The sequence below is a fragment of the Anabrus simplex genome, chromosome 11, assembly GCF_040414725.1.
Source record: "Anabrus simplex isolate iqAnaSimp1 chromosome 11, ASM4041472v1, whole genome shotgun sequence".
NCBI lineage: Eukaryota > Metazoa > Arthropoda > Insecta > Orthoptera > Tettigoniidae > Anabrus > Anabrus simplex.
The window spans coordinates 21,917,049-21,930,144 of record NC_090275.1 but is presented as its reverse complement, the minus strand read 5'-3'; the positions used below and the strand labels follow the sequence as shown (position 1 = coordinate 21,930,144).

The window sequence follows — 13,096 nt, the reverse complement described above, 5'->3', positions numbered from 1 at the left end:
CTAGATGTAATGGGTGATAAATATGGTGCTTACATACCCTCCCTCCCCCCCGCCTCCTTTTTTTTACAATTGACTTCATGTTGCACCAACCACAGATAGATCTCATGACAACAATGGGATAGGATAGGGCTAGGAGTGGGAAGGAAGCTTCCGTGGCCTCAATTAAGGTACAGCCTTGGCATCTGCCTGGTGTAAAAATGGGTAACCATGAAAAACCATCTTCGGTGCCACCGACAGTGGGGTTCGAACTCAATATTTACCAAATGCAAGCTTAAAGCTGCGCGCCCCTAACCATGCAGCCAACTCGCTCGGTCTTACAAGCATCCTTTTGCCTCTGAAACCTTCTTAAGTCCAGACTACCAGACATTCCATTTGTTTTGAGATACTGTCTACTATACACATATGACAATTCCTGTTCCAAAAATCAAAATTTATTGTTCCGTAGCCAACCTACATATCATGCAATTTGAGCAAACCAGGTGAATGACTGACAGAGTAAAAAAAAACAATGTCTGACTAGCTAACTGTCCATGTGTTCATGGATGGAGTCAAGTAGTTTTCTTAAGAAAACAAACAGAATGCCTAATATAAACAAATTCCAAAATACTTTTCAAAAAATTACAAAACTATAGCACAATATTAGTTACAATATACAAGAATGTTCTAGAGAGAAGTAATACTAACCGACTAGAGAAACAGAGCTGCCAATCTGTGCTACGAACCAGTCTTGTGTACAGGTGAAGGTGACTTGCTTTCATGGAAGACCACAGGCTGATCATATGGAATAGATATTCCTGAAGAGAGATAAATCAAACACAGTTCTCTTAAAATAAAAAAATGAAAAGTGTGAACAACAGAACCCTAGTGATCTATTCACATTTAGAGACACGTTTTACAGTCCAAAAAATAATTCCACAAGACGATTTTTCTACAAATATACATCATCATCTCCCACTTCCCGCTACAGCCAACTGGAGGCGAATATGGTTCCTCTCTATTTTCTTCTATCTTTCCCCACCCAACACTCTGTTCCAATCCAGGTTCTGTTGTCTTATGCTGATATGGACTAAATTCATCCACCTCAGTCTTCATCATCCTCACCCTCGTTTCCCTTGATTTGCCTTTCCATTGCCTGTTCTCTCATTCTTTCATCATTTATTCTCTTCTTTTTTTTTTTAATATATATAAGTTGCTTTACGTTGCTCCGACACGGATAGGTCTCATGGCAACAAGAGAACAGGAAAGAATTAGGAGTGGGAAAGAAGCAGCCATGGCCTTAATTAAGGTACAGCTCCACAATTTGTCTGGTGTGAAAGTGGGAAACCACAGAAAACCATTTTCAGGGCCGCCAAGAGTGGGGTTTGAACCTAATATCTCCCGAATATTGGATTCATTCTCTTAACATGTCAAAACCAACTAAGCCTGCTTTTCTCACTTAAATCACTTAACTTTTCCATTTTAATTTCTTTTCCTGTTTCCTCATTCCTCAGTTTGTCTCTTTATGTCTTCTGTACCATACTTTGCAAGAATTTCACCTTTACTGCCTATATTTGGCCGCGTTTCTTTTTGTCATCGATCAGAGTATTCTTATTCCACTACAATACTGGAAAAGAACATACAGCCAGTGTAAGCATTGGTAAAGAAACCCGCCTAGCAGCATCTGTTCCCGGGTAATGGATAGCTGTAAAAGGCATATGTACTCAATTTTAGGAGTGGCTGATCAACTACTGGAAGTAGCTCTAAAATGCCTTCGGGTGTGGTGATCCAACTGTACTAATAGCTTATATGAAGAATGTAAAATAGAATTTTATATAATAGCAAAAGCTGAGGTAGCCAAATTTCTTATTTCTCTATAAAATATACAATCCCATACAAATTAATCAGAACACTAGATTAATATTCACACTTATTTTTTCATATATTACATATCTTTAATCTTTCTGAATAGTTAATATGTCCTCCTTTAAGTTTTATAAGTTGCATTACATGATTCGGATTTGACAAATTTGACCACTTTCAGTGCTTAATTGGTCTGTATAGACTAAGTTCATATAAATATACAAGGGGTGATGGTTTCGTCCACCCTGTCAATATGTTATCAAGTTCCTAATTTTGTACAATTATTTCACTCGCACATGTTTCAGGAGCCCCAACTCCCATCATCAGCGATTTCTACCTCATAAAGCTGAATGTATAGCTGAATGATGTTAGATCTTAAGACATGGAGAATTTTGCTTTATGGGGTAGAAATCACTGATGGAGTTGGGGCTCCCGAAACATGTACGAATGAAATAATTGTACAAAATTAGGAACTTGATCAAATATTGACATGGTGGACCAAACCATCACCCGTTGTATATTTATCTTACATGATTTGGCATAGATTCTACAAGCTATGAGCACATATTTTTTAAGTTCATTGTCATGATACCGCACTCCAATTAGGGACTCCACCATGCAAATTTTTGTGGAACAAGCACGTTTCATGAGTATACTTTTGCAAAGAGCTGATTATTTTTTTCTATGGAGTTAATGTCAGAGGAGTTTCCTGGCCACTCCAGCACATGAATAATTTTATCATTGAAGAATTTCTTCACTCTTTCTTTGAAGTGAGACAAAGACCCACAGTTTGCTGATAAATTCTCTTACCAACCAGAAACCTTTTCTGCAGTTCACAAAGGACTCTCCTTTCCAGTATTTCAATGTACTGGTCACTTTGCATCAAATGGCACTAAGATTCCCACATCTTTTCACAGGGTGTTTTATGGTCTGTAGCAAATGTGCTGAATTTGTTGACTCATTCTTCACTCGGCATACACATTGAACCTTCTGCCCCTGCACTTTAAAGAGACTTTCATCTGAAAAAAGATCTTTCCTCCAGTATTCTATTGTCCAATTCTGATGACTGTGTCCACAAGAAGGTGTTTCTCTCAAGGTTTGAGGGCATTTCTTCCACCTGTTGGAAGTCTCCGTGAACACATGCAGATTCTTTCCACTGTTGCCCAAATTGCAAGCAAAGTCCACAGTTGTGAGACTGGGGTTTAACTTGCTTCTTCTGCTAAGAGAACTGTCATAAAATTTGACTTATTTTGTTTCTTGCCACAGTTTACCTTTTTTCTCAGGTGAAACTGAACCAACCTATTTGTGCCACTGAATATTTTGATTTACAGTGCCCATACCATCACATAATTTAGTAGCTGTCTCTCTCTTTGTTTCACAGACGTATTCTTCAATAATGCTACAATCGCAGTGTACTTCTTTGAAGATGGATATTGCGTATCTCACAGGATAACCTCAAAATTTCTTGAAAATACAACATATGGAAATACATTTTTTTAAAACTTAAATCAATCATCACCCAGAGTAATTACTATACAATTAACGGACAAACAATTCATAGAAGGTGCAGGATCTAAGAATAAGCACACTGTTGTCAACCATAGAGAAATTTCTTTTTTTAAAAAGAACCTTGTCTCAATTAACTTCCACTGTACAAAAAACCAGGATGTACATGCTCCAGGAAATAGACCCTTTTACAGAAATGTCATACAGGAGAACCTCAATAATTCAAAATTCCGTCTAATTCGAAGAGCGCTTGTTCCTGGAAACATGAGGTACGGTTTTGCATGTTACTTAAATTCTTTAATTCAAAATATGGATAATTCGCAATACAAAGAGTAATGTTGGTCCTGTTCCTGGAATTCAGACTTTTAATTCAAAACTGCATTAAATTTTTTAAAAAGTATTTTATAGAGTAATTTAAATTCAAAATTTATCCGCATCATGACAGAACATGTCTTCCGGAATGTGCAAGGGTAGCTTTCTGCACTTTCACTCACTACAGTGTGTGTACAGTATACTTCATATTAGCTACGTTTGAGTGAAATCATAATTATTTTGTATTCAACGTTTTAAGGAACGCCACAATATCACGTAGCAGGCAGTGTGCAGAGAAGCAGAATCCACGAACACTGGTGATGCCGACAGTTGCTGATAAAGTGTGGCTCATATAATCAATTCATATGAACCGAACAACATTCTCAAGTTGATAAAACTGTATTGTTTTTGTTTTTTTGCTGAGCCCAAACGGACTTATGGTTTTAACGCAAAAAAGTGCCAGGCGGGAAATTGTACAAGAGTAGGGGTCACTGTACTATGTCGCTAAGCAGAGGGATGCAAGAGACTTTCTCCCCTCATCATAGGAAAGTTCTTGCTTGTTGTTTTAAGGGGCCTAACTTTGAAAGTCATCGGCCCAGGAAAGTTCCATAAGCCTCCATGTTTCAAGGGCATGGGGTACTTTCTGTGCAAGTACAGGGCATCTAAAATACATAAATACATGCAGTACAGTAATCCAGTGAATAAAGCACCTGCACACGGGAATCATGCTTTTTTTTTTTAATACTGTAAATGCACCTTGTTGGATACATTTTGGAAATAGTTTTTTTCTGTGGTATTTGAAAGGTTTAAACTGTGAATCAAGGTTTAATTTCAAGCAGTAACGGGTCTGAGAATATTTTGTGTGCGGCAAGGGCTGGCATTTCTGAATTATGAGTTGACGGTTAATTCAAAATTAAGTAATTAAAAGTTTGATTTCTGCGTCCCAATGACTTTGAATTAACGAGATTTTACTGTACCTTGGTTCTGTCATCTGTAGCAAGGGGAACAGCTATACTATAATCAAACTGCCATAGCTAAGATCACTGATAGGCAATTATCTCATTTTTTAAAAAAAAATTTAGCCAACATAGAACTACTTAGTCAGGTTTATGGAGGTTTTTCTTCTTTTTGCCAGCGCAATACTGTTTTATCCTTTCTGAACGTAATTTTCTTTCTGCTTCTGGAATCACTCTTCCTATTCTCTGCTTGTTGATTTTTGTCTGTAGTCTAGTGTGTTTATCTTTCAATATTTTGAGTGTATTGGTTTTGTATTTTAAATTTTCTATTGTAATATGCAACTCTCTCATGTCTTCTTTAAGTTCTGTGATGCATCTAATATTATTCTTACTCTTCCATAATTTTTCTATTATTTTTCTACTGATTCTATTTTCTGGTGACCGTATTTGATGGCCTAAGAATGATATTCGTTTCTTTTTCATTGTGCTAGTCACAGGTTCTATTTCTTTATAAACTGTCTCATTGGAAACCAGTCTCCAGACTCCGTTTACTTGATAATTTTTATTTAAACAGGTCCTCACTATTCTCCTTTCTAGCTTGGGTACTCTATCTATTGCAACTGTGTTTGCTGTTCTGAATAATGTTTCACTTGCATATATAATTTGTGGCTGGGTGACTGTTTTGGAGTGTTTCAATTTGGTTGCTATTGAGAGACACTTTTTATTATAAATGTATTTTTGGTAACATGCTGTGCTGTAACCATTTTATCTATTCTATTTTGCCATGCTGGCTTCTCGTTCAGGTTATATGTGATTATTTCACCTAAATATTTAAATTTTTCTACAATTTTTATTTCTTGGTCTCCCACCTTAATTTTGTTTGCAAGCGGAAGTTGAGTTAGCATAATTTCTGTTTTTTCAAATGAAATTTTCAAACCAATATTTTGAGCTATTTCCTGTAAAGATTGTATTTGTTGTATTGTTTCTTGAATATCATTAACCAGCAAATCCTAGACAGTTCACATGTATTTTATCCTTCTGGGTTACAATTTTTTTATTTTTCAAGTTGTTCTTGTACCATTCCTTCATAATGTACTCTAGTGAACAGTTAAAAAGAAAAGGTGACAATCCATCACCCTGTCTTAAACCAGTTGTTACCAAGAATGGTTCAGAAAGTTCTCCTTTGAACTTAATTTTAGAAATTGTATTAGTTAGAGTAAGTTCAATCAATTTGATTAGCTTTGGGTGAAGTCCGGAATGTCTTCATTTTTTAATAATGATGGTCTGGGTGGAGTCATAAGCTTTCTTGAAATCTATAAATGTTATTGAAAGGGGCTTGTTTTATTTTCTGTAATATGACATGACTAGCTTCAAAGTTATTAACTGTTCACAGCAGCTTCTACAAGGTCTGAAGCCTCCCTGGTATTCATATAACTGTTGATCAAGTTGTTCTTTAATCCGATTATACAGTCATCATCATTATCATCATCATCATCATCATCATTTCCCTTTATCCAGCTGTAGCCGGGTAGGGGCAAATATGGTTCCTCTCCACTTTCTTCGGTCTTTCCACCACTCCTCCTCCAACACTGTGTCCCAGTCCAGGTTTCTTTCTATAATGCTGCGTTGGATGGTATCCTTCCATCTCAATCGTGGTCATCCACGGCCTCTCCTTCCTTGGATTTGCATTTCCATCACCTTTTTTGGCATTCTTTCGTTGCTCATTCGCTTTATGTGCCCAAACCATCTTAGTCTGCTCTTCTCTATTCTATCATTCATTTTTTCCACTACAATTTCTTCCCGGATTTTCTCATTCCTTATTTTGTCTCGTCTACTCTTCTGTATCATACTCCTCAAGAATTTCATTTCGGCTGCCTGTATTCGACTCTCATCCTTCTTTGTCATTGTCCAAGTTTCTGCTCCGTAAGTTGTTATGGGTACGTAATACATCTTGTACATAGTATCCTTTGCTTCCATTGGCACATCTTTGTCCCATAACATATTTCTTACATTATGATAGAAACAACTTCCAGCTTGAATCCTTTTACTAATCTCAGCATCCAGTCGAGCATTCTCCATTAATTCACTCCCCAGATATTTAAATGTTTCCACTACTTCCAGGGGCTTGTCTGCAAGTCTAATCTGACCTTTCCCTTCTTTCTCCCCTCTAGTCATAACAAGAGTTTTACTCTTTTCTACACTTAGTTTCAATCCACATTCTTCAATCTTCCCATTCATCACATTCAAATGTTCTTGAACCTTCCTGTCATCTTCACCCCAAATCACAATATCATCCGCAAATAACATCATGTTCATTTCTCTTCCTCCATATGCTGCTTTTGCTGTTCTCATGATGTCATCCATTACTATTGTAAACAGGATTGGTGATAGAACACTTCCCTGTCTCAGCCCACTAGTTATTTTGAACCAACTTGTCCTGCCAACTTGTGTTTGCACGCAACTACAACATTCCTTATACAATGCCATGATCATTTTTATTAATCCCTGTCCAATTCCTTTTTGCACCAGACTGTCCCAAACTTTCGTCCTAGGGACACTGTCATGGACTAGGCTAGAGATGTTTTAGATGCACATTTGCGTTCCATTTGTTGGTTGTCAACGTGAACTTTTAGCACAGCTCGCAGCACAGGGTATCATTCTATGCAGGGGTATTGTGTTGGCGTAAAAAGAATTTGTTTCATCACTGATCGTAGAATATAAACTTCATGGTTTTGATTGTTTTGATCGTTATAAACAACATGGCGGCATCCTTGCATGCTCTGTATTTATCTAATGCAGCTCTCGAATGCATATTAGGTGGAAGTAGTGAGGAGAATAATCCGAGTGATAATGAAAGTGTTAGTGATAATGATTGTGCACATCAGGAAATTACATGTGATGTACATAATGATAGTAATATAAGTAATGCTCACCCGAGTGGTCATGGACACCTGGTGATGTGAATTTTATTCCAACAAGAAGGTAATTAGGCTCTTTTTTTTGCTTCGCATGCCACCTTTTTGTATGTAAATACAACATCTGCATAATCCACTTATTTTACACAAAATCAGACAAGTCGTTTAGAAGTTATAGCACTGTTTGTGACAGCATGCAAAATTGTGGTATTTTTCTCAAATTTATTACCGCTGTAGGTCAACTTTTAATACCAGCTTGAAGGGTTAAGTCAATAGTGAAAAGAAATGTGTTCCACTAAAAGAAAGTACAAAACACGCACAACACTTACCATGGTAGGAATGCGTCCTAGAGGTGAGATGTCCAAGAGCACACCACGATGGTGAAGTGTCGGATGGTCCTCGATGAGCACAGGTACAAGTTCTGAACTGAGCCTTAGGAGCTGTGTAAAGGTGCACACAGCATAATGAAGACCAGCCAAACTCTCTGCACAGATCCGTACCTACCAGAAATAACGACAAGTAACTCAAAATGACAACAAACAAAACGTAAAAAAACAAGTAATGGAAAGGAACGAACAAGTGCAAATCAAGTCCTTTAACCAAAGATGGGAACATCGAAAGGAACACACTATAGGATAAAAACAATGACAAGGCAGCGTGAAAGAGGATGAAATAGAAAATATAAAAGGACAAGGACAATCTCCACAATCCCGTATCAGGAAACATGGCTCAGGGGTAGACATACACACAATCTTCATGTCTTCATACCAGGTGTATGAATAAGTCTTTTCCAGTTTCACTAAAAGATGGTGCCAGCGAACAGTACACAGTGTATGAATTTGACACAAACATCAGTTTGTTTGTCTAACATTAACATACCAACACACACAAGTTGAGTCCGCCAAACACTAATGTCTATGTTATATCATTCAGTGATCATGTCGACGTCTGTGCCTGAAAAAGAACAATTGTGGCACGCACTGCTTTTCTTATTTAATCAAAAGAAAACGGCTGTGGAAAGTCATCGTTTGCTGGTAGAAACATATCGTGAACAAGCTCCATCGATGTAAGACATTGTTTCGACAATTTAAACATAGTGATTTCAAGTGAAAGACAGTGCGTGCTCAGGTAGACCACAAAAGTGTGAATATAAGCAATTGCAGGCGTTACGGGATGATGACCCAACTCAAACTCAACACTATCGATAACAAATGATTAATTTAAATCATGCATTGATCGAAAGATGACCCGAATGGGCCAGAAGACATGGCAAAGTGATTTTGTTACACGACAATGTGCCGTCTCATACAGCAAAACCAGTGAAAGACACCTTAAAATCGCTTGGACGGGACATCCTTCCGCACCTGCCATACTGCCCCAACATGGTGCCATCTGATGATCACCTCTTCGCATCAAAGGGGCATGCGCTCGCAGAGCAGCTCTTCAGCAATTTCGAGTAAGTTGGAAAATGGCTCGACGAATGGTTTGCCACAAAAAACAGTTTTTCTGGCATGATATTCATAACTTACCTGAAAGGTGCGTAGAAGCCGATGGCCAATATTTTGAATAAACAAAAAATGAATGGAGGCTACTGCGTAGGCTACTTGAAGCCACTAGCAGTGCCAATACACTATGAGAGACTGTCTCATTATCAAAAATTGATGCCTGCCTGGCCATTAGATGATATGGACGTTGATTCACATAGGGAACCTGAAATATTTGTCCCGAATGAGTAAATTTACAATACCACTTGGTCCGTTGGCTCCAAGTAGCCTATGCAGTGGCCTCCATGATATGCACTAGCCATGCGTCTTGGTAGCTATGCTATTTACCAACTGATGAGCCCAACTTAACAAACTGGGGTGAAACGCTGGCAACCAGGAACGAGTTAGCTGGAAAATGTATGATGTCCAATAACGGACCAACTATACTGGTATTACAAGTGGTATGTTCAGGGATGTCAGTGGAGATATGGCGTTGAATGACATTAGTAGACAAATAACCTTGAATGGAGTTTAGAAAGGCGGGACCCGTGGTGTAGGGGTAGCATGCCTGCCTCTTACCCGGAGGCCCCGGGCTTTTTTTTTTTTTTTTGCTATTTGATTTACGTCGCACCGACACAGATAGGTCTTATGGCGACGATGGGAGAGGAAAGGCCTAGGAATGGGAAGGAAGCGGCCGTGGCCTTAATTAAGGTACAGCCCCAACATTTACCTGGTGTGAAAATGGGAAAACCACGGAAAACCATCTTCAGGGCTGCCGACAGTGGGGTTCGAACCCACTATCTCCCGATTACTGGATACTGGCAGCACTTAAGCGACTGCAGCTATCGAGCTCGGTGGCCCCGGGTTCGATTCCCGGCCAGGTCAGGGATTTTTACCTGGATCTGAGGGCTGGTTCACGGTTCACTCAGCCTACGTGATTAGAATTGAGGAGCTATCCTACAGTGAGATAGCAGCCCCAGTCTAGAAAGCCAAGAAAAATGACCAAGAAGATTCATCGTACTGACCACACAACACCTCGCAATCTGCAGGCCTTTGGGCTGAGCAGCAGTCGCTTGGTAGGCCAAGGCCCTTCACGGCTGTAGTGCCATGGGGTTAGGGTTAGGAGTTTAGAAAAGATCATAATATGAAGATAAAGTTGGACATCAAGAGGGCATACTGGGGTAAATATTATTGTTTCTAGGAAGAGTAATCAGGGATTGAAATAATTTACCACAAGTTTGATAAATTTCCAAGTTCTTTGAAATCATATAAGAAACAACTACGTAAACAATTCACAGGCAATCTGCCACCAGGGCGACATTTCTAAAATGCAGATTAGCGGAGACTGAATGATAGATTGACTAATTGATGGTATTAACAAGGCAAAATGTAGGCAACACAGGCATGCTGGAGAGAGAGAAGAATTTTCCACTGTATGGATGGAAACAATAAACATTAGAGAGGCAAACATCAAAGAGAAACATGCTCATATCCTCACACATAAAGGGAGAAGAGCCTGATGGAAGTTAACACTATTATAGTATGTGAAAAAAAACCCAAAAACCACAGCAAACATCTTTTCAATCAGTACTTCCACACAGAAACACTTACCCTCTCTGAGTTAATGTGGATCTGGTAGGCATCTTTGGTTGAAGAAAGGCGTTCATTGATGGAGCACTCTATCTGGCTGTCAGACCAGCCATCTCTGTAAGGTTGACCATCGCTCACCTTCACATCGTATCCTAGAGCCAACAAGGCAGGGCGACTAATGTCCCACACATCCAGGATTCTGGAAAAGAGCAATAAACTCACTGACAAATTAATCAATGAAAGATTCTGTAAAGCTTCACTGTCGATTCATTTACACATTTTCATTCAGGAGATGCATTTATGCATCTTTATAACTCAGATTTTAAAGTTTTAAATAATATATACACGACCCATTCTTCCTAATACCATATTCTGGAGCTCATAGCTTCTATTGTAATATATACTGTATTTACTCACATATAAGAGCTTTTTTTTAAAATTTTTTTTTTAAGCCAAGATATTGGGGAGGGTCTTATATATAAACCACGAAACGTTTAGTGACACTTCAGCTCCCTAGTTCTGAATCGGTAGACCTCGGTCATCTTCGAGATACGGATTGGCAACCTATGACACCTATGCATCATTGTAAGACATCTGGTGGTGTAATCACAAAACTATTGTTATTTCCACAATAAAGCAAAGAAATATAGGTGAAAAATGAACTTTTAAAACCTATTGCAATGGCTGAGGAAAATCCAAGTACATCACATGTATACCTTAGAACTCCTACTTGGAAAAGAACATCACAGTGAGGGAAGAAAAATAATAGGAGACGTAGACGTCTGGTGTGATACAGAAAAAAGAAAATAAACCGTTGTTATTGCTCCCAAGTAGGTCAAATGAACAATCTGATGCATACACTGGAAAATCTGTTTCCACAATTAAAAGAGCTAAAACATTTCCTACCTCTCTGCACCTCCCCACCCTAACTATTTCATTATGATTGATAGTATTATGGATAATACAGAAAAATGTCACAAGACATAATATATACATCTGCATGGGCAAATGTGGGCTTTGGATAATAAGGGTTTGGAAAATTCGTATCGATCACACTATGGATGCAATTCATATTTCAATTCCATTCAGTTGGCAGTTCTACTGGAAGAGTTTAGTTCCCTCCTTGCCCCTCACCCCCGTAAAATGAAGTGTCACTAAAGTTTTGCGGACAGTATGCATATTTCAACACTAAATGGGAGTCTGGTCAGCGTTCCCTACCTGTCAGAGGAGGAACTTATGTTCTTGATACTGTCATAACACAAACTGATGAAATTTTATCACTTTATCCAAGTATTCTTCAGGCAATCGCTGGGTTACGTAGCGCATTCCTATCTACGAAATGTCACTGTAGAATTTGTCACAAATGGAACATAATAATTGCTTTTACACAAATGAAGTGAAAAATCTGCGGTAAATTAAGAAATACTGTCGTTATTAGAGAAATATGAATACATACTTACGGCCTGTAGACAGGACTCCTTTATGTCGTATTCCGCTGCTGGTGCTGTCTTTTTTTTAATATCTTGAGGTCCAGGGCTAGCACAGAGGAATAGGAGTGCTATGTCTGTGGATTCTCATTATCTTTGTCCATATGACTAGCGCGGCCAGTTCAAACAGCAAAATGGAGGTCAACAGCATTCAAGATGTTTTTTCGTTCCTTGATCCCTGGACCAATAAATATTTTTTATTTTTGTTTGAAGGAAAATAGCATGATCCCTCGACCAATAAATCACTTAATGAATCAGTTAGGGCACAAGTCCACAACTCGCCCTAACGATATATCATAATATGTTCTTTTCCTCAATATATCCATCCTTTTTTTGTTCAACACATTTCTCCAACCATTTCCAGATTCCTATTAATTTCGCTATTTTCTTAGGAGTTAGGACGTTACTCTTTCATCTACAATCTTTCAGAAACTCTATGAAAAAGTCCATAGGACAACCATTTCCAAAAAAAAAGAAACCACTGTGATCGGTAATCTGTCTCTGTATTTCAGTTGACTAATTCACAGATTTCTTCTTATGTACATTGGCCATAGCTTTTTGTCACCAATTAAATCTTGCATTAAAAGAAATAAGTTTCATAATGATAGATCCGTATTGAACTGTGATTACAATAGAGTAAAATAATATATTATTATTGGTCGACCTTTTCAATACAAAATGAAAATAGTTAAATTACATAGGGACTAGTTTCGACCTAGTAATAGGTCATCATCAGCCTGAAGTAAATTAAAGCGTAAATATCGAAGAAAACATAAACAACGTAAACACAAGTACAGTCTTTTTAAAGGTACATACCATGTGGGAAATTGAGTAGCAATATATTTAAAAAAATAATAACTCTTCCAATTGACGAAACACTGAGTGGAAGTTATGTAAAGTTCAGTGCGCCGTATGTCATAAAAGTCCAGTGTGCATTAAATGATGTTATAAAGAAGAATTGTCAGTTGAATGCTGGCTTCTTGAGTTTGCTGTTGTAAACATGGATG

The 13,096-nt window shown here is 38.1% G+C and overlaps 1 protein-coding gene across 1 annotated transcript in view; it reads right to left on the bottom strand.

Annotated features, from left to right (window-relative positions):
- Nucleotides 1-13,096, bottom strand: part of LOC136883059 (uncharacterized) — a 106,168-nt gene that overhangs the window by 55,785 nt on the left and 37,287 nt on the right. Inside the window, exons 8-10 of the mRNA XM_067155206.2 lie at nucleotides 10,624-10,801; nucleotides 7,858-8,028; nucleotides 685-794 (exon numbers count right to left, since the gene is read on the bottom strand). Coding sequence (XP_067011307.1) covers nucleotides 685-794; nucleotides 7,858-8,028; nucleotides 10,624-10,801 — 459 coding nt within the window. The remainder of the gene's footprint in view (nucleotides 1-684; nucleotides 795-7,857; nucleotides 8,029-10,623; nucleotides 10,802-13,096) is intronic.